Here is a 22,886-nt window from a genome sequence, read left to right as displayed (position 1 = left end):
GTTGTGAAGTATATTCAATCAGTTTTATTGATGTTTGAAGCTCATGTAGAGTCATGAAATTAAAAACTATAAAGAGTTTTAATGAAGGATATTAGAATGTTCCATTCATTAATAGTAATATGACACTGAATATGTGTCAGGCACTGTGGTAAGCATTTATAATTATTATCTCACTTGATCCTCACAACAAAAAAGTAAATGCTATTATTGTTCCCATTTTACAGTTCAAGAAACTGAGGCAAACAGAGATTGAGTGGCTTGCCTAGAGTCACACAGTTAATGTCTGAGGCTGGGTTTGAACTCAGGTCTTTCTGACTCCAGGTCCACCACTCAATCCATTGTACCACCCAGCTTCCTCTCGTTGTGGAAATTGTTCAGATTTCTCTCTCTTGGAGGTCATATTTTTTTATAAATTAATTAATTTATTTTCATTTACAACATTCAGTTCCACAAGATTTTGAGTTCCAAATTTTCTCCCCCTTCCTCTCCTCCCCCTTCCCTCTCCCGAGATGGCATGCATTCCAATATAGGCTCTCTATATACATTCATACTAAATATATTTTCTCATTAGTCATGTTGCAAAGAAGAATTAGAACCAATGGAAATGAACCACAAGAAAGAAGAAATAAAACAAAAAAGAGAGAGCAAATAGTTTGCTTCAATCTGCATGCAGACTCCATAATTCTTTCTCTGGATGTGGATAGCATTTTCCATTATGAATCTTTTGGAGTTGTCTTAGAACCTTGCATTGCTGAGAAGAGCCAAGTCTATCAAAGCAGACACGGCACAATGTGTCTATAATTGTGTACAATGTTTTCCTAGTTCTGCTCCCATCATTCAGCATCTGTTCATATAAGTCTTTCCAGGTTTTTCTGAAGTCCATCTGCTCATCATTTCTTATAGCACAATAGTATTCCATTCATATACCACAACTTCAGCAGCCCCTCAACTTACAATTCTTTGCCATCACAAAAAGAACTGCTATAAATATTTTTGTGCATGTGGGTCCTTTTCCCATTTGTATGATCTCTTTGGGATATAGCCCTAGAAGTGATATTGCTGGATCAAAGGGTATGCACATTTTTATAGCCCTTTGGGCATGGTTCCAAACTGCTCTCCAGAATGGTTGGGTCAATTCACAACTCTACCAACAATGCATTAGTGTTCCAATTTCCCCACATCTTCTCCAGCATTTATAATTTTCCTGTTTTGTCATGTAAGCCAGTCTGACAAGTATGATGTGGTACCTAAGAGTTATTTTGATCTGTATTTCTCTGATCAATAGTGATTTAGAGCATTTTTTCATATGACTATAGATCTCTTTAATTTCTTCCTCTGAAAACTGTCTGTTCATATCCTTTGACCATTTATCAATTTGGGAGGGTAATATTTTTTTTAAAGGACCATCAACAAAAACAACAAAGATCTTAAAACATTTATCGTATACACAGCATTTTACACAAGAAGAGATATAAATTTTGATTTAAAAAGGTTCAAGGAACTTATGGTCTAGTGACTGTATTGGGAATAAAGATGGGCTCTTAGCACTTATTCAACCAAGTGCCCTTGAAGAGTTTGGCCTTTGTTTCCTTGATTATCTCCTTGCCTCAAGGGAAAGCCTAGTTTGCATGAGTTTGAGTGATATGTTTGTGACATCAGAAGCTTTTAGACTACGTGGGTTTAAGTTGCATTTTTGTGACAATTTTAGATCATGTGGGTGAGTTGCATGTGTGACTCACCTTTGACCCTGAACAAGATATATAAAACCAGAGGTTGGCTTTCTTTTTTTTTTGGACCCCTGACCCATAGCAGGAGTATTGTGTGACTCCGGGCCGGCCGTTGTTGACCTCCTGGCTGAACCCAGATGTTGGTAACTATGAATTGTATTTGGTCTGTGTACAAACGTATGTTTGTAATTTGTTTGTATTTGCTCTTAAGTTCAGGGTGCTGGCTTTTTCCCCGGAACTAAGTGAATGATATTTGTATGCTGGATTGAAGTGAGATTGTTAACCCCTTAATGTTGCTTTCCTTAGTAAAGCAGATCAAAAGAACCTGGGCTTGCAGTGTTCTGTGAACTGGTTGTTGTTGGTTTTTCACACCCACAGCAGCTGCTAGCCGAATTGTTACAACAGTGGCTAGTGACTTGACGAATCCCATTTGTTCTGTGATGTTTGGATTCAGCCAAAGGGCCACACTTGAGGACCTAGAGAGTCACATGTGGCCTCAAGGCCAAAGGTTTCCACCCCTGGCTCTAGTGTGGTAATGATACTGATACAGATCAAAAAATCATTTTTATTTAATGGTTGTATAAAGATGAACCACAAGAAAATTTTAAAATATGAATGAAGAAAATTACATGAGTGAGAAGTAGAAAAAATGTGTCCAATTGCTCAGAAGTTGGTTTTATTCATTCATTCAATTGTCAAATGTTTATTAAACATGTGATTTGTACAAGCCACACCTTGGGTAAAGGAACTGGGTTAAGGAGATTCAGAAAAAACTAAGAAATGATTCTTGACCTCGTGTAACTTACTGAATGTTCTGTTCATGTCTTCAATGTCACAACTCTCCCATCCTCCAATTCCATGACAGATCTGGGATTTCACCTTTGTGGATAATCCTACTAAGGACACAGAGCAGCACATCTGTGCCTGGCCTCCCCAGGAGACTCTTGCTCATGTCCTTCCCCATAGGGGACCCTCCCCAACATGCTGAGAACCTTCTTTGTTTTACCCTGATATTCCCAGGATATCAGTGGAGCACCTCAGTTGTCAAGCTGCCATCTTTTGCTGTTGCTTATACTTCTTCACTTTGCTTTGATAATTCTCTGTTCCTCCCATGTCACCAGCCTCTCCATTGCTGTTTGGATCATTATAATTTTCAGTTCTTCAGGAGCTGTGGTTTGATGACTACATAGAACAACACCAGCAGAGGAATGGGTGGGTCTTTGTTTCAGGGAGAAGCTTGGGATCCTTAAGTCAGCTTTGCAATTGCTCAAAGGCAATTCAATCCACTCTACCCACTTTGTTCAGTTTGGGACTTACCTCACGGACCATTTACAATGTGAAACCAACACATCTATATCTACATATCTATAGATAAAGAGGTAGATATACAGATAGATTTTGTGTACATACACACATATGTAAAATACACATATATACATACACACACATATGGATGGGAAGTTGTTTACCCTCTCAAGTTGGCTAATTGAGGCACAGCACAGTTGATGGCAAGATGTCCCTTCTAATTCCATCAGGGAGAAGGCCATCACTCTTCCTAAAGGGATAATGAAAATTAGATAGGTCATTAACACATTAACATTTTGTGATCTTTGTTATTTGTTCCTTCCTTTCTGCGATTACATGAGCTAGGCTGGGGAGGGGGCAAACCAAGTCTCCCCAACTAGGTATAAACTCAATAAATGGTCCATTCAATGGCATGACACCAACTGGACATAGGCATTCTTCATCCATCTGGTTTCACCCTCCCACCCCCATGGACATTTAAGCTAGCCTCCCTCCCACCCCCTGCCTTTCTAGGCTCTGTTTCTGACTCTCTGGACCTCTTTCTCCATCATGTCATAGCAGCCCTCTCAGGGAGGAGCCTTCTCACCCTGGAAGATTATTCTGCCCCAGTAGTCTCTTGATTGGTCAGTTGCTCCCAAGATTTCCATTGTGATGGGCCAGGCCAGCACTGTCCCCCTCATGGGTACCATCTCTCCCTATTTCCAGCTTCCTCTTATGTGTTATTTTCCCTCCCCCATTAGGATGTGAGTTCCTTAAGGACAGCAACTGTCTTTTTTTATATATGTTTTTGTATTCACAATGTTTAACAGTGCCAGGCACACAGTAAGCACTCAATAAATGCTTCTTGACTTGACTATGACTCTTATCCAAGAGACTGCAATATTTTGGGTCTTGATGCAATAAGCCAATGCTTTAAAAATACCCAACCAAACTTAGGGTACAACTTACTAGAACGTTGCCCTAAATTTGGGTCTACTGTCCAGGCTTCTCTTTCACTGCCCTACAACATGAGCCTTCCATTCCAGCCAAACTGGCTTACCCATCACCTGAATGCTGCTTGGGCTTTCTTACCTCTTCACCTTTGCTCATGCTATTTCTCTTGCCTATAAGGTCCTCCCTACCTATCCTTTGAGGCTCGGTTTGGTTGTAACTTCTTTATGAAGCTTGCCCTGCCCACCCCAGCTGAAGTGAGCCCTTCCTTCTCTAAACTTAGTGACTTGAAAGATGTGTTATTCCCTTTTCCTTGTTCCATTGAGCTCCGTGACCAGCAGTGTGGTATAGTGAAGGCCAGTTGGCTTTGAAATCACAAAGATCTGAGTTCAAGTTCCCCAGGATGCCAGTGAAGTATCTTTGATACTTACTATCAACAAAACCATGAGCAAGAAAATTTAACCTCTCTAAGCATTTTTAACCTGTAAATTGGGGATAGGGGCAGCTAGGTGGCATAATGGATAGAGTTCTGGGGCTGGTGTTAGGAAGACTCATCTTTCTGAGTTCAGTCTGGCCACAGACACTTACTAGCTGGGTGACCCTGGGCAAGTCATTTAATCCTGTTTGCCTCAGTTTCCTCATCAGTAAAATGAACTGGAGAAAGAAATGGCAAATCATGCCAGTATCTTTGCCAGGAAAACTCCAACTTGGGTCACAAAGAGTTGGACACAACTGAAAAATGACTGAACAGTAGCAAATTGGGAATAATACTAACTCAAAGCATTGATATGAGGCTTAAAGTAAGAAATTCATGTAAAATCTTGAAAATGTTGTATACATGTCACTTTTTTATGTAAATGCAGTCCATCATTCAATAAGCCTTTATTAATCACCTAAAAACTGTATTGAATTCTGAGGATACAGATACCAAAGTCAGATCATCCCTGCCCTTAGGAGCTTACATTCTATTCAGGGACAGTACATATTTTATATATTCCACAGTACCTATGACAGGGCCTTAAACATAATCTGTACTCTGTAAATATTTATAGAATGTATAAATGAAAGGTACTATTTAAAAACACATTAAGAAAAAGCTATGAATAATAATGGCTGACATTTATATAGCATTTCTAAGTATCCAGAGAATATGACATATTTTATACCTATATTTTTTCATTTGAACCTTACGAATAACTGTTGGTACCACTGGTATTAACCCCATTTCACAGATGAGGCAAATGAAGCATACAGAGGTTAAGTGACCTGCCTATAGTTAGTGACATAGATAATAACTGTCAGAGTCAGGATTTTAGAATCTAACCTCTCTTGACCAGGCTGTCTCTTTATAGTAGGGAAGGTCTGAGAGTAAGCAAGATGGCAAACTTGAAGCAAGATGTCTACATTTGCTCCATCACTAGGGTGGTACTCTGATGGAGGGTCAGTTTTTGCCCTAAATTTAGAATCAAATATAACTTACATTCTTCTGTTTATCTATGAATGAATCAAAAATACCATGGCTACTTCCCTAGCCTGGACTGATTAAAGTTCATATTTATGATCTCTTGAGAAGCTTTCTAATTAGCCTTTCCATCAGTATATTCATAACTTGGGCTTTCTGAGAGTCTACTAAAGGAGGAAGAGGAAAAAAACACCACCCCTTAGATCTGGAACAGTGATCACAATGGACGGTTCATTTGCGTGTGATTTATGAAAGCTGGAATTAATGGACGATTGACCAGCATCAGATTTCTGGAGACTTTATCTTGTTTTTTCTAGGCAACTTCTCATAAACTTGGTAGTATCGAAAGCAGCAAGATGATACTGTGCCTAAGTCTGTTTACAGAGCTATTAATAAATGCCATGGGGCAACACCAGAAAGAGGGTCAAACCAAACCGCTTTTCCTCATCATTTGCTGAAAACAATCCGCAAGTTATTTGAAAAAAAAAATGTCCAGAGTTAACAGCTCTGAGAGTCAGAGCTGAGTCAGCAAAGGGGTGCAGTGAGGAGAAGAGAAAATGAAAACAGTCCCCTCCAAAGACAAATAAGATAAGTAAGGGCACCTTAGAAAATTTGTGATCAGTATTCTGTCCAGGAAAGAATTTGTTCTTTTTTTTTTGAGGGGAAGTTATTTTTTAAAAGGCATACTGAAATAGTAAAGCTTTGATAAGACATTGGCAGTTTTAAAAGAGGAAATGGAAAATTCTTTGTATATGTGCTCAGAGTCCAGCTTTCAGCCTGGAGTAGTGGAAAGAACATTGGACTGAGCAAGAGTTGAGAACAGAGCTGTAACTTTGGTACGACAACGTGGAGTATGCCTCAGGACACTGAGAAATAGAAGGCAAAAAACTTTTTTAAAAATTCCTTTATACAGAGACAACTGTAGATAGCACTTAATTAGCAAGAATAGCAAATTAAATTAGGAGGCCTCCAGATGGTGTATTGTTAAAATACTCAGCATAGCACAATTCTACTGGTGATTTTATTTGTTGTTTTTGTTTTTGGTGAACTTAACAATCAACAAAAACCCCAAATGTTTCAAGATGAAAAAAAAAACAGGGAAGAGGATAATATTAGTAATAGAGAAACTGTGAACTTAACTTTTGGGAAAACTGGAAAGCAGTCTGGCAGAAATTAGGTTTAGACCAAAATCTCACAGCATATACCACAACAATCTCCAAATAGATATTTTACCTAGATGTAAAATGACATACCATAAAAAATAAGAGTGAGAGAGAGAACAAGAACATCTTCCCATGCAGCATGAGGGAAAATAGAGGGTTGGCCTTGAAGCCCAGAATACATGGCTTCAAGATCCTAATTGACACATCCTGGCTTTAGGACTAAATATAACTCAACCACTTAAGCTGAACTGGAAGAGAGACTTTCCTGGAGAGTTCTCTATACCCATGAAATCACAGGACAAGTTTCTATTCCTACTCCTATCCTAAATACGTTGCAGCAGGAAAAGAGATACCCTTCACAGCTATGTATGGGGGAGGAGTTCTTGACCAAACAGGGGATAATGACAGAGAGCATCATTTGAGATGAAATGAACAATATTTTTGATTACATAAAATTGAAAACTTATTTATTTAAATTTTGTTTTCATTTTCAGTTCCAAATTCTCTCCCTCCCTCTACCTCCACTATAGCCTCTACTCAAAATTGAAATTTTTTTTAAAGAAACAAAATCGATGCTATAATCGCGACTGCATCCACTGTACTTCCTAGCTTCCCCCTAAAATATAGGGCCCAGCATTGAGCGCAGTATTTCAGTGGATATAGTGCTGGGCCAGGAGTCAGGAAGAGCTGAGTTCAAATCTAACCTCAGGCATTTTATTAGCTGTGTGACACTGGGCAAATCATTTAACCCTATTTGCCTCAGTTTCTCATCTGTAAAATGGGCTGGAGAAGGAAATGGCAAAACCACTCTAGTATCTTTACCAAAACAAACAGACAAACAAACAAAAAACCCCAAACAGGGTACTAAGAGTTGGACATGACTGAAATGACTCAACAATAAGAACGATTATCTAGCAAGACACTGCGCTCCGGTGGAAAAAAAAGTCAGTCCCTTCTTTCAAAGAACTTAAATTCTGCTGGGGGTGGGAGGTACCATGTGTACACAGATAATTAAGTACAAGATAATTAGAGTAGGAAGAAAGCACTAACAACTAAGGGGATCGGGAAAGACTTCCCAGAAGAGTTAGCCCTTGAGTTGAGTAGTAAAGGCAGCTAGGCATTCTAAGGAGCAGACACGAGGAAGGAGTGCGTCCCAGGAATGGGAGAGAATTCTGTGCGTCCTTTGGAGCGCTTTCTGTGTGTTTCTGTGTAATAGTGACCTTTGTAACAGGAGGACTAAATATAACAGAGACTTATAAGTAGATCTGAAATGCCTCACCCCACACCGTATGGAGACTGGATTTACATCTTTGTGGGTAGTAGGACTTTTGTCACTAGTCAATCGATTTCTCTTTTGATCTCCTACCTTCAAGAGGGGTATTGAGCTGGCATTATATCTATCTATTACAATCAGATATTTGAAGTCTAGGGTCAGTCATTCAATCAACTAGCAATAATTAAGCACCTACTATTTGTCAGGCCCTGTGCTGACAAAAGAGAGTCCCTCTTCTCAAGAGTTTACAGTCTAATGGGGGAAATGACGTGCAAACCCCTATGTACAAATAAGATACATACAGGATAAATCGAAGACAACTTATAGAGAGAAGGTATTACCATTAAAGGGATCAGGAAAGGCTTCTTACAGCAAGTAGGGCTTTAGTTGAGACTTGAAGGGAGAAGTCATGGAAGCTAGGAGGCAGTGATGAGTAGGGAGAGACATAGGGGACAGCAAATCAAAACACTCTAGGGGTACAATCCTTTTTGGGGAGTCAGGATAAGAGCTACTTTCCCTCTTCACTACAGCGGGGTGGGGATAGTTCCGTCAAGATCTAGAGGATAAAAGTTAGCTTTATCTTGGCTGGTTTAATTTCTTCTCCCACCAAATAGTTATTACACAAAAGACAATCATGGATGATAAATAAATGTTAATTGAATCAGACAAGCAAAAGCAGTAATGATGACAGAATGGTTTAAGTGATAGAATACATAAATTTTAAGGGGTTTTGTGACCCAGGAGTAAGAAATCTCTGTACAGCCTAAGAGACAACAATCTCATTGGAGGGGTCCTCTGCAGGGAGGGGTGTAAATTAAATTTTGTTTTCATTTTCAGTTCCAAATTCTCTCTTTCTCTCCACTTCCACCACTGCCCCCACTTAAAATTGAAAACTGGAAATCAGTTGGGGGTAAAGTCTTTCCTCACATGTTTGGGATTTCATGGGTCTCCTGTTAAAGTCCAATTGCTGTTTCTCTTTGCTCTATATCTTTTTCTCTGTTTGTCTCTCTTAGAGGTCTATCAGTTTATCAGTAATCACATCTCCCCAGACCCACAGTGTCATAATGTCCTTCCTCAAAGAACCAGAAGGCACATATATAAACAGTGGGGCTACATGTGTAAAGGGATGGAAATGGGAGATGGAATTCTGACCTTAGGGGACCAATTCACAGGGAAAATATGCTTTGCAGAGCCTGTGGACTTTAATTTTTAGTTTTTAGATTATGTCAAGGGGAGCAATATGAAATAAATCTAGATAGGTATGTTGTAGTAAGATAGCAGAGCTCTTTAAATACCAAGCTGAGTGTGTTTTCTCCTAGAGGCAATAAGTTGCTGTTGAAGATTGGTGAGTAGAGGAGTGGTGTGGTCATTCGCACACTGTAGGAACATCATTTTGTCAGCAATATGGAGGATCGATGGTAGAGGGGAGATACTGAACAGAGAGACATCATGAAGCTATTGCAGTGGCCCATGTGATAGTTGATGAAAACCTGAACGAGGGTAGTGATCCTGTGAGGCTCTTAAAGACTTAGTTGTTCTAGCTATAAGATCGGTTCACTAATACTTATAATACATTGTTGTTGTGAGGTACAGACATAAGATGATGTAAATAAAGACACCTCATAAGTTTATAAGCTTTCGTATGTTTCATTCTAATTTTTTTTGCAGGAATGGAAGGGACCTACCTTTCACAAACTGATCAGATGCCTTTAAGATTTCAAATGCATTTGATGGAATTTCTGGAGTGAGATGCTATGGGCATGCACACTTACAAATGCTGCCCTGATCTGGACCCAGGAGTGGACAACGTTCTGTATGAAGAACTGCACAGGCATCCATAGACACATCATAGTGGGAAATGTTTTCTATTCTTTTTCTTTAATAAGTTTTTATTGATAATTTCTGTTTCTTACATCATCATCGTTATTCTAAGTATCCTTCCCCCTCCCCTAATGGGAATATGAAGAAAGGTGAAAAAATAGTCCCTGCAACAAGCCATGGAGGCAACATTCTAATGAACATGTACAAACAAGATAGATGCAGAATAAATTTGTTGATAATCTCAAGGGGAGGCACCAGGATTAACTTTCCTCCATCTCTAGTAAAAGAAAGAAATATGTATTAAGGATAAAAAGATAGAATGATAACTAGTTTTAACTTACCTTAATGAAAATATTTCAGCAAAACTTGGAGTTTAAAAAACACAGGACATCAAATCCCATTGATGTGTGCCTTCCCATCACGTCCTCCAACTGAATGGTACCCCTTTAATGCCCAGCTGGATCTGTGATCTCATCCATTGGAGAGTTCCCTCTAATCACAGATACAGCAACCTATCCAGGCTGGCCGAACCTGGGGAACTCTTCTTTATAAGTTAACCATGGTGGGGCGGGTTCTACCCAATGTTCTGGAGGCTTTTCTCACTTTCTTCTGACATGATACCAGTGCAGTACTTTGTTAATCGAATATCCCTCATTCCTCTCATATGACCAGTCTGTCTTCTCTTCCTATCACATAGTTCCTTGATGATGTTTTCTTTTATTATTCTTTGGAGTTCTTCATGGGTTATATACCGTAGCCTGCTCACAAACATCACGTCTGTCTGTTGTCCTTTGTATGATATTCGTTTTTTAATTCTTTAGAGGCAGTTATATTTCAAATCTTGATGCCATATAGAGTCAGTGAGCTACAGTCCATGGACCAAATCTGCTTCCTCTCTGCTTTTGTATGACCTGTGGGCTAAGAATGGTTTTAAAATGTAAAAAAAAAAAACAAACCATTTTTATCTTGTAAGATGTGCAAAAAAGGGTGGCAGGCTGAACTTGGCTTGAAGGCCGTAGTTTGCCGCGTCCTACCATATAGAATGTTAGTTGAAAATATGGGCCTTTTCTTTCATGGGAAGCTTAGGATAGGTAAAAGAGATTTTCTGCTTCTCCAAAAGCAATCCAGCTTCTGTTCCTAGGGACTCTGTGCCTAATTTGTTGTCCACTTTAATAGTCTATCCCAGGTATACATCTTGTTGAACAAACTCTCCATCCAAATGCATGTTGAAATCTGGACAATAGATATTCTTCATCCACTTAGTCTTTCCTATGTGAAAGGAAAGGCCAAACTTATTTTTGTGCTTACAGATAGAACTCTTCCATGAGGCTCCACAATGTTCTGGGGCTTGACGCAATCAACACAATATCAGAAAATAGGAGCATTCATGAGACTTTACCATCCATAGGAAATCCCTTGTTTGATGTGCGTTCTGTCCTAGATCGATCTATCCCAGCATATATTTAATATTTTATGCCTTTATTAATGTTTATTATCAGAGCATGACTGAATAGGGTTATTTCTGTCATTATATCTTTCAAAGAATATTGAAGCATATTGATGTATGAAATTGAACATACCTTATTGTAAAAGAGATGCTAAGGTAATATTTTGATCTACTGAATCTGATGCCTTTTCATAACCAACAAGCAACAATCATAATGAGATCTTACATCTTTCAGTTCATTGTAAAATGGTAAAGATGTGGTCTATCATTGAATATGACTTGAAAAAGACTGCTTGTTTCCTACTAATATCCTCATAAAGGATTCTCATAAAGATTGTGTATGTATGGGAGAGTAAACACATGGGATGGTAGTTGTTAATGTTCTCTCATTCATTTTTTTTGTATTAATATGTTCTAAGGTTTTTCCATGTCTCTGATCCTTCCTCTTTCAGATACCAAGTATATTGCTGCTCAATGTTCTCACAATTTTATCATCTCCAGCAAGGATCTCCTTTACATATGATTGGTCTAAAATGGCTACTTTTCTCATCTTACTTCTCTATAGTGCCATTCCCACAGCTGGGTCTGTAATTTTGGGATCCAGGTGTGGTGGTTCTAGAATCTTAAAGGGGCAAATTATTTGTTAAATTGATTTTTACCATTTTCCTTCTGTGCACTGACCTTCTATTTTCCTCCTTGAATGCCCTTGGCATGACTTTGGACATCTTGCCAAGATTTTTTAAAGCTGCTTTTGTCTTCTATAGCTTCTCTCTGCTTTGTAAGATGATACTGCTCATAATTTTCCAATATCCTTCTCAGTGAGATTTTATATCAAGTTTATATTCAACCCTAGTGTTGCCTTTGGTAGGCATCTTTCTCTATTTTGTAAGTTAGATTTTTGTTGATAGGCTGTTTTAGGGCTCTTTTTGTTTCTTTTTGTGGCAATTAATTGACATTGATTACACTTCTAGTTAAAATCAGTATAGTCCATGTCGATCTCATTTCTGTTGTTCATTTCTTATTTTTGATTTTCAATTACTTGTTTAAATAGTTCTAGGACAAGTTGTTTTAAATGTATTATCTTTTTTCATGGTTATTCTTCCTTTTTTCTTTTCTTTCTTTTACAAATTCTTATTTCAGCTCTTATGATTCAGTGGTTTGACCATATTTAGACAGCTAACTCAGGGATAATTCATTTCAATAACAATTATTTTCCTGGTTGTTAAAATATACTTTGTTCTTTTTGGTGTTATTTGGTGTTTGCCAAGTCCAGACCAATTCTTTTTTAAAAAGTGTTCATGAGGTAGAGGAGGTTTCTTTGTAATCTTCAAGTCCTTTGTTTCCTTCTTCCTGAACCATGCTTTCCCATATATTGTTCCCATCCTCACCTTTTCCCACTTTTGCATTTAAAGTTACCAAGTATCAAAGTGAATGTCGATTTAATTTGGATGGTCTTCTCCAATTCTTCATATAATTTTTCTTCCACTTCATTGGGAGCAACAGATGTTGATGCATAAAACATTAGTCATTTTCATGGTTGTCTTTTTTTGTACAGCATCAACCCTGTGATACATGATAGCCAAGTAGCCTATGAAATAATGTTTCTGTTGTTTCTGAACACAAGATAAAATTCACTCTTCTAACTACTTTCTTTGCCTTTCCAAGGAGTCCATGTGAACCATCTTTGCATTTAGCTGTAACTTTCCTCTTATTTTGTTTATAGCAAGAATGTCATAGTTGATATGTTGCAGCTATGCTAGCAATATGTCCACTCACTGGTCACTAAACAAGGAGCTAATGTTGAAAGTGTCAACAAACAAGATAAACAATCAAAAAATCAAGAATCAAAGTTTATTGATGGTCTAAAAACTGTAATTCTTAGTACCTTCCTTCCCTGCCCCCCTCCCCTTTGTGCTAATCTGACATTGTTATTACAGAAGAGAAAGGGTATCACATAGGACTGAGGGACATTTTTTCTTTTTCTTTTTCTTTCATGTCTTATTTTAACTATCTCCCCACCCCCAAATTCTCACCAAGAGACCAGCCTCCTGATGCAACACCTCTCCATAGTTAGTCTGGTTATAATACAACAAGAACAGACTAAATCTGTTACAAGGGCCATACTCAAAGACTTTCCAGAGTAGTAAGGAAATGACATTACAAAAATGCAGTGAATATGAAGAATTAGGAAAAGTATGGGAAGACTTATCTAAACTGGTGCAAAATAAAGTAAGCAAGGCTAGGAAAACAACATACATTGTGACTACAACACGGAAAATGGAAAGAACAATAAAATCCAAACTGAACACTGCATAATTATAATGACCAAGTTTGGCCCTGGAAAAGAGATGGGGAGAAGTATTGGAGTAGTAGTTAGAGTGAGACATATTTATGGCCAATATGGAAATTTATTTTGTTTGACTATGCATATTTGTTACAAGGACCTTGTTTTTACTTTTTTTCCCAGTGGGTGGGGAAAGTGGGAAGGAAAAAAAAGCTTGGTAATTGGGGGCAAAAAGCAAGGGAAGAAATGAGGAAATACACCTCTCCCATATCATTGGGAAAGTGTGTGTGGGGGGCTATGGGTGTGGAATGTTGCATATGCTGTCAAAACCAGTTAGTTGGTTGAACTGTTTAAAATCTTCATTACAAAGGAGGGAAGGATTAGGGGTATATTCTGAGCTAAATGGTATGTAAATAAAGAAGTCTTAACAAGATTATTAAATAAATAAGTAAACTAAAGGGAACAGCTCAGATTTGTTCTAATTAGAAACTTCTTCCAGCAGTTTCGGGTTGCAAAACAAAGACTGAGTCATGTGATCTTAGGTGTGTCCAGGAACTTCTTCATGGCTGGATAGTGGGCCACAGCCCATGTCTATCTTTCCAGTCTCCACAATCCAACTGAAATATAAAATCATATTCAATGCCTACCCCTTATATTGAAGAGATGTTAAGATTGATTCAGACTCTGGCATTTTGATGTAGATTAAGGTCAAAATTCTTATTTACTCAATAATAAAAGTTGACATTTATATAGTTCTTTGAAGTTTACAAAGCATTACATGCCCTTTCTCATTTTAGACTCAACATTCCCCAATGAAAGAGGTGCTATAGGTATTATAATATCCATTTTACAGATGGGGAAACTGAGGCTCAGAGAGGTTAAGTGAATTGTCCAAGGTCACAAGTGTCAAAGGCAAGATTTGAATCTAGAGCTTTCTGACTCCTGTTCCCAGCACTCCTTTCGTTAAAAAGTCACCCTGCCTTCTCCCAAGGATCTTACATCAACTATTGTGTCACCGATATGTCCAAATAACAGCCTGAAAAGCAGGTCCTTCAGTTAATACACTGGGGTGCTTGGTCTAGATAGCACCCAAGAATCAGTTTGGTTTTTATTTTTTACTTCAGTAATGGATTGGTTGGATGGTGTAGATGGTGTTTTCCTCATCCTGCCCTAAAACCTTGGAATCTGGAGCAAGGAAGGAAATAGGAAACTTCTAGACTTAAAGGCAGGAAAATTGTTTTCAGTCCAAAGAAGACATCATTGGAACTGACCATCAGAAAACATCATAGACTAGAAGGCAGGTCACCTCATAGATTGACTGGGGGAGGGATTTCAAAACCTGGCTATAAGGTCAAGCTTCACTGTGATTCTACGCTGTGAGCAGGTGAGACTCACCATCTGTATCAGGACTCCAGGGTGGGAGAGTTGCATCTGTCTTGCTGAATTTAACTTTTTAATCTTTATATTCCCAATGACTAGCAGAGAATTTTGCCAATAATAGATACTTAATATTTTTTATTTGAATTCTGTGATGTCAGAACCTTAACTAGGTTCCTGAAAAAAATTATCTTCTGCCCTCCCTCCTCCATTTCTCTCCCCTTCCCCCTACCCGGAAAGATACATATTGCATTATCCCAACGCTTGAAAAATGGACTTTGGAACAATTGTTTCCAAAAGGCAAAAAAATGTTCTGTCATTTTGCTAAGATTAGGAAGCCCCAAGGTTATCAACTGTGTAAGCATCAATTACAATCAATTTTATCTTGCTCCCTCCTTTCCTTGGGGAAATCTAAACCAGAAACTCTTCTGCCACATCTCAGGACACCTTTCCTTCTCTCTCTCCCCGCCCTGCCAATCCCCTTCCTCACTCACTCCCCATCTTTTCCATCCCTTCCTTCTTTTCCAGCTCTGGCTGACTTACAGGAACATCTTTCCACTGCAGACTAGATGCATATCCGGATTCACAGACAGACATCCAAGTGTCTGTTCGGGAACGTCTCATTAAGTTATCTATGGGGAAAACGGGTGCCACTACATTTTCTACTTAAATTGCTCATGAGGTTAGACTGGCCTTGGAAAAAGTAAGTTTTCAGAACTATCTCTCTCTCTCTTGTTCTCTCTCTCTCGCCCCCCCATCTCTCTCCGTTAGTCTCATTCCCTCTCTCCACTCAGCAATAATTCCACAAAGAATTGTTTTCTGCATACCTTTAAAAATAATTTACAAATCGTCTCCATAAAATGCAAAATATTACTGTTTTCCTCTACCCCTAACATACTGTTAAAATGGTGATACTTAGCTCCGTTTAATACACTCCTCTCTCTACCCGAAAAATTTTGGATACCGTTACAATATCCTATATATCCAGTATGAAAGATAATACTGATACCTTGTTTTATATGAACTTTTATACACCGGCATTTTGGCAAGGGGACTAGCTACATTGGAATATTTTATGGCTTAATACATCGGGATGATTTATATTCGCATTTTGTCTAAGCATTATACTAATAAATTTAACCAGTTCCCCTGTACTGCCCTGGGGTTCATTTTCTTCGAGGGGTCTACATACCAGGAAAGTTAAAGCAACAAGTTCTTACCGAGAGGAAGAAGTTGGTCCAACTGCCTCGGACCACAAATAAAAATGACTGACTTTCTGGGAGACTGAAGCAGCCATCAAAACCGAAAAGTTTTTAGCTCTAGAGAGATTCCTGCAATTAAGCTCTTTCTCAAAGGGGGACTCAGAGCATGATAAAATATTTAGCACGCTCATTTGCTTGGAAAGTGTCTGCGGTGTCCTACATAATTAAATCCAACACACAGAGGCGCTGACCATTATTAAACTCGCTCCAGCCGGTTGGAGGAAGATGGAGGAGATAAAATCCAGCCTATAAAAGATGTTCCATTATCTTCTGTGCCTTTTTAAAAACGCAGGCACGCAACGCACCACCCCCCCCCCCACATTTGGAAAGAATTTTATAAGATCAGAAAGATTCAGAGATTGAGGGACCCCTCCCCCCTTTTCTTTTACAGGTGCAGAATAAGTAACTTTTTTTGGTTCTTTGCAGAGTTGAATCTGGGGTCAGGAGTTCTAATTGTAACCTCAGACTGGAATTCCAGATGGCGTGTTCAGGACTGGAAGCAACTCTCAGTTCATCAATTTCACGAGCTGGAGGGATCTGTTCTGGTTATGGCCCCGACTCCATTCCCAATGTGGCATTAATGCAGAACAAATTGAGACATATCCTCTATGTAATTAGTTCCAGAATTTACAAGATTTACGGTAAAATAATAGCCTGGACTCTGCCGGATTCTTTTATTTAGGGCTTCTCCGGGGGACTTGGGAACTTCTCGTGGTGGCAGGGCTGCAGGCCAGGAACTGGGGTGGCACTGACTTCAGTCTTCGAAGGAATAAATCAGAGTCCTGGCTGAGAATTTTGCACCTCGCACAAGAACCGGGGAACGTTTCTCCCCCTCCACTCCACCACATCTCTTGCTTCTTACTAGGGCTGTCAATTTAGCAGGGGCCGGGGGGTGGGGAGGAGAGGGGAAGGAAGGGCCCGAGGGCAATAGACACAGCCAAGTTAGGGGGTGGTAAAGCACTTTTCCTTTTTCTTTCTTTTCTTTTCTTCCTTTTTTTTTTTTTTGAAGCGGAGCTTGGATTTTCCAAGTCTTTTGTAACAATTCCTGCGGGGCGTCAGCGTGGTCCTGACCCTTGTGGGCCCTACACTAGCAGGGGCGGAGATGGCGGGGTTCGGGGTGGGGGTATGCAGGGGGCTCGGTGAAGTGGGATCAGAAGTGTAGGCGCAGCGGCCAGGAGCCTCCCACAGCGCACAGAGCGTCGCAGCTCCTTAGGGCTGCCCCTCTCCTCGGCTAGGTGCTAAGTTAGCCTCGAAGGAGCTACTGAGCGCTGAGCGTCGGCTCCTCTAGAGTTTTCCTCGAGGGGCAAGGGGAGGTCAGGCCCACTATTTATTACGGGCTTCGATTCGCCGGGGCAGGAGGACAAGGTTCTTGACAGATCGCTGGGCTTCCTGCATGTTTGTTCAGTTGTCCGCAGCTCAGGAGGTTACGCAGGGAGAAGGGCCAGGGCGGCTCTACGAGCGCCGGGTTATTCCCTGGTGCCCAGAGCCTAACTGGCAGGGCCCGCGCTCGGTTAGATGTGGCTGACAGCGCTCAAGGGTGGAAGGCAGGAGTCTGGGGGCACAGGAACTCTCTTTCCAACCTTCTCCCAGGAATTCCGCTCCTTTCGATCTCACAATAATATATGTATATGTATACGTATGTATATGTGCATGCATAATGTACACAAATGTATAGATACGAAGCGCTATATCAAAGACTACTTTGGCACGATTTTTCCTTTCTGGGCTCCTCCCCTCCTCTCTCCACCCGCAGGCCGCCCCCTCCCTCTGCACCCATCCTTCTTCCTCCCCCTCCCAGTGTCGCCACTCCGGCTCCACGGAGCCCCTAGAGTAGTAGGAGGGGGAGGGAGAGCAGCCCTAGGCTGCCCTATCTCCCCCGACCCCGCTCTTTCCCATTCCTACCCTCACCTCCACACCCACCAGAGACTTAGCACCAGCCACAATCTTAGGTGCGGGGAAGGTACATTCCCTCTTGTTTCTGGTTTCTTTTCTCAGGCTGCTGGGTGATCCTTTAAAGGGGAGGCTGAGGGATTGGGCAGAAGTGTCCGAAGGGGAGGCCCGGGAACCCTGACAGGAGGTCCTGGAGGCGGTTTCCCACCCTAGGTTTGCTTGGAGAAGTAAGGGGCGAGACTGCCCAGTGCGTTCGTGTGCTACACTCCCGAGGGGTCAATCTAGAAGGGAGAGGGAAGTTCGCCTATCAGCTTGCTCTCTCAAAGCTGGGATTCCCCTTTTCCTCTCCTTCACGGACCTATGGACGCTACTGATTCCCCATCCCTAGCCCAGCTCCTGGAGGGAACCAGAAGGCATGGGAGGGAGTGGAAGAGGTTACCTTGGGAACATATTCTGTGGGGGCCTTGATTCTCCAGATTTAGGACACGCGGGTAGAGCGGGGCCTGGGGGGAGAACCCCTCCCTTAATGTTCCCACTAGGACAAAAGGAAGGGGAAGGGAGAGACGAAGGCACTCGGGGGAGGAACCTCGTTTGTCCGTTTTGCTGTGCTCCCTAGGGGTCTGATCGGAGTGAGGAAGGTCCCAAAGAGGAGGAGGGGTCTGGAATTAGTTTCCAATTCTCTTATTCCTAAATTTCTTCCAGGAAACAGAACAGGTGTACGTGTAGAGGGGAATATGGGGTTTCAAAAGATTTGGGTCGCCTCTAGTCCCAGACGCTTCACTACAGCCCGAGCGCGAAGCAAAGAAAATCCTTAAGAAGAGAACCCGGCAGGCTTGTCTCTTAATTAAACAAACAAAATTCTCCCCCGAAAAATGCAACAAAAACAAAACAACAACAAAATCCACCACCCAAACCCGAAACCCATAAAGGCACACACACACACACACACACACACACACACACACACACACACACAATCAGGACGTATTCGTTTAGAAATCGAAATCCTTAGCTTTCCTCCCTTATTTCCTCAGAAAGTCCTGCGATCCTATGTCCGGTCCCAGCTTATGAAAAAGCAAACCTTCCCACAACTTGGGAATAGGAATGGAGGGCAAGAAACCTTAGCTCCACGTTTCCTGGCAGAGTTAAGCTTACTAACCATGGGAGAGTTTTCTGTTTTCCTCTAGAGAAACAAAACCTGTGAGCAAATCCACCCCAAAATGAGGCAGGAGACCTGTTTTGCTAAAACAAACACAATAACCTGAAAGATTTCGTATGGATGGAGGAGAGGAGGGAGGGACTGAGGAACTGAAAGGTGGGGATTAGGGACGAGGAAATAGGAACTACGAAAATGTTCTTTAATGACCTAAATGGGGCAGGGGGTGGAAGATTGGTGGGTTGCTGCACAATGCAATCCTGAAGATGATGTACAATTATCAGAAGCGGGGGTGGGGTGGGAGGTGTATGTGTGTGTGAACGGATTCAAGTACTTCGAAACAAAAGGCGAGAGCGACGAGACGCGGGGTTTTATTTGTTCGGTCGTTTCTTAAAAAAACATCTTCCTCCCAGGCACCTCTGCAGAGAGAAGTGTACACAATCTTCGAAAAATAAGGTTATTGTATATAAAGTGTGTTGCTGTACCTATTCATTCATTCAACCAAAACAGGGAGCTAGGCTCTTCGTGGAGCACCTGATCTGTGTTTTTAACGTGTGTAAGACCATACCCTCATGTCCTACAGCCATTGTGATGCTGGTTGAGCTAAGGGGAAAAAACAATCACCACCCAATTTCAATAATTCAGCTAGGACCCCTTAGCCAGATAGAGAGCTACCGGGACCTTCCTTTACAGTTATTTCTCTGAAAACAAACAAACCAAAAACAACCAACCAGGTGGCTGCAGCTAGCCTTACATGGAGAGGCCAGCGGACATCGGACAACCACTTTGCGCAGTTTCCCATCCAGCGGTCCAGATGGCGCCTTCTCCCGCACACTCTTTCTACAGTCTTAGAAAAAGCGAGGGACAGATGGGGCAAGAGGCTCTTCTCCCCAGGGCGGTTTTCCCAAACGCGACTATGGCATATCAAAGAAACTCTCCATCTCTCCAGGAAGCCAAGGAGGATTTCATAGTAGGACAGGTTGGGTGAATGCAGAACTGGGCTTTAATTAAAAAGGAGTAAACCCTGGCAGATAGGAGCGCTTCTTTGACTTTTCCATTCCCATCACAAGGGTTTCTCAGGTCCCGAGAATGCTGTTGAGCCTCTGAGCGTACGGTGTTTTATGTCAAGGGCTGAATTCTGCTGGGACATCCTCTGGGATCGTCCTACTAATATCATTCCTTTCCCCAATCTCCCTTCCCAGTTCCTCTTCCACACCTCGCTGTCTCGGTTTTGGAGCTAATAGGGACTATTTGAGTGGTGTGGGATCTCCAGAAAAAGCAGGTTGTCGGTGACTGGGGTGGGGGTGACGCTTGCAGCCTTGAGAGATAGGGAGAGATACACCTCTCTGGGCGTTTCCTGAATTCTTAGGCTAAGGGAGCGCCCCCCCCCAATCCCGGTTCAGGAATGTCACAAGGTCTTTTTGTCCTTGTTGTACCCTCGGGTTAAGGTGTGGGATATTCCCAAGTGGAGGTACCACTGTCACGGATTTTCAGGGAACAAGAATAAAGGAAGACACTTCCGCCGAGGAAGGAACGCAATCATCGAAACAGGGCAGATTTATTATGGTTGATATACTGTCCCACTATTCTGGGCACCTGCTCACCTCCCGGGATCAGCTTCCTCCCGGCTCGCGCATCACCCAAGCCAGAGTAGGTGAAGCAGAATCTATCCCTGCGTGCTCAGCTATAGCCCCGATCTCAGACAGCACATTCCTCCGCCCCTAACTCCAGAACGCAGAAATGCTCAGGCAGCTTCTGGTTCCCGGTTGCAGAGATCCACAGCTACCCTCTTCCTCCCCTGCAGAAGGTGCCGCTTGCCTGTAAATCCAGAATTAAAGTCTCCCACTCCACCTCTCTTTACTCTGTACCAGGGACCAGAATCTCGAGCAAGGTGCATGAATGTTCCATATTCCTTACGAGCCAGCGAAGTTTCCCAAAGTCCCACCCCCTTGCAACTGACCCCCTCTTCCCCGCCCACGGCCTTCCTTACGACCCTCTCCATTGCGTGTCTATCCAGTTTCTTCGTAAACAGGGCTTACCTGGAGTGCCCCCCTCTGTCTGGAGACCCCGACACCCGCAAAATCTTAGAGGGGAGCTCAAGCTTGGGGGCAAGGAGGCAGGGGAGCGCCCCACAGGATAGTTGACCTCGAGCTGTGTGAGGGGTGGGGGGTGGGGGCGCGAAAGGAGGGCTTTTCTGTTCGAGATCCTCCCCCAAGTCCTCCTCACCCCGCCCCTGGCTCACTCTCTCCTCCCCTCCTCGCACTCAGGTCGCCCTGGGGAGCAGCGCCTGCTGCCTAGTAGGGCCTGGCCTGCAGTGTGAATGGAGCAGCTGGATGTCCTAGCTCCTCCTCCTCCCCCGCCGCCAGTCCCTCTTATTTGAGCTTTGGGAAGCCGGGGGCAGCCAGGCGGCCGGGGTAAGGAGTTCAAGGCAGAGTCCACACCCAGGGGGCTCCCTCCAGCCGGACAATCAGCTCCCTCCTTTCCTCCTCTCTGTCCTCCCACTCGCCCACTCATCTTCCCTTCCACCCACCTACTCTTCCACCTCGGACAGCAGTCCATGAGCTGGGGCCCCGCGGCTCCTGCCTCCGCCTCCTTCCCGCCGCGACCCTGGACTTCCTACTGCCGCCGGAGCCGGCTTCCACGTGTGCCCCCGAGCCGGCGTCTCCCCGTGCGCTTCGCTCTGGGCCCTGGGGTCTGCAGCAGCCCGAGCAACCGGGAGCGCGGGGCCCGGGCGGCGCCTGGAGCAAGTTCGCTTCAGTCGGACAGGGAGGCGAGCGCCTTCAGGGGCGGCGGAGCCGGGGGCCGACCGGCGGGGAGCAGTCCATGGGCTCCGACGTGCGGGATCTGAATGCCCTGCTGCCCGCTGTACCCTCGTTGGGCGGCGGCGGCGGCTGCGCCCTGCCCGTGAGTGGCGCAGCGCAGTGGGCCCCAGTGCTGGACTTTGCGCCCCCGGGCGCCTCTGCCTACGGCTCCTTGAGCGCCCCCGCGCCCCCGCCTGCCCCGCCGCCGCCGCCGCCTCACTCCTTCATCAAGCAGGAGCCGAGCTGGGGCGGCGCAGAGCCCCACGAGGAGCAGTGCCTGAGCGCCTTCACAGTCCACTTCTCTGGCCAGTTCACCGGTACAGCTGGAGCCTGTCGCTATGGCCCCTTCGGTCCACCCCCGCCCAGCCAACCGCCCTCGGGCCAGGCCAGGATGTTTCCCAACGCTCCCTACCTGCCCAGCTGCCTAGAGAGCCAGCCTACCATCCGTAACCAGGGTAAGCATTGAGCGCTGCGCCTTGGGGGAGTGCAGCGCAGCGCAACCCTACAGCCCATTACTGAACTAGGGCAGCCCAGACAATTGTCGCTCGCTTCTCTCTTCCACCTCCTGCTTGCTCCACTTGAGCCCATTTCTGGTTCTGGCTTCCTGCATTTGATGGGTCCTTTCTGAAATATGAGGGTCCCCGGGGGATCCTGAAGGTGGGAAACCGCAGCACTGTCCCCCAAGGTTCTCCCTAGGCCTGCTCTCCTGCATTCATCTAAATGAGACTCTGAAGCCCTTGGGGCAAGGGGGTTAGAGACCTAAAAAGGCTGGGACAAGGAGCCCGTGGCCAGTGTAAAGCCTTGCCGCCCGCTTTCTTTTCCCTAAGCCAGGCCCTGTAAGGGAAAGTTTCTAGACTGTTCGCAGGAGCCGGGAGGGACCAACCCTCGAGCACTCCTGGATCTCTGGGATAATGAGGCATTTTACAAACATGGGGAGCAACGAAGTGGGTAGGAGGGAAGGGTTGATGCTGCTCTAGGAGAGAGGTCC

General features: G+C 43.3%; 1 protein-coding gene across 1 annotated transcript in view; it reads left to right on the top strand.

Annotated features, from left to right (window-relative positions):
* Positions 1 to 21,920: 21,920 nt before the first annotated feature.
* Positions 21,921 to 22,886, top strand: part of WT1 (WT1 transcription factor) — a 61,849-nt gene continuing 60,883 nt past the window's right edge. Inside the window, exon 1 of the mRNA XM_036764361.1 lies at positions 21,921 to 22,353. Within this exon, the coding sequence (XP_036620256.1) occupies positions 21,921 to 22,353 (433 nt within the window). The remainder of the gene's footprint in view (positions 22,354 to 22,886) is intronic.

This window comes from Trichosurus vulpecula, chromosome 6, assembly GCF_011100635.1.
Source record: "Trichosurus vulpecula isolate mTriVul1 chromosome 6, mTriVul1.pri, whole genome shotgun sequence".
In the NCBI taxonomy this organism is placed as follows: Eukaryota; Metazoa; Chordata; class Mammalia; order Diprotodontia; family Phalangeridae; genus Trichosurus; species Trichosurus vulpecula.
This window is presented reverse-complemented; position numbering and strand designations above follow the sequence as displayed.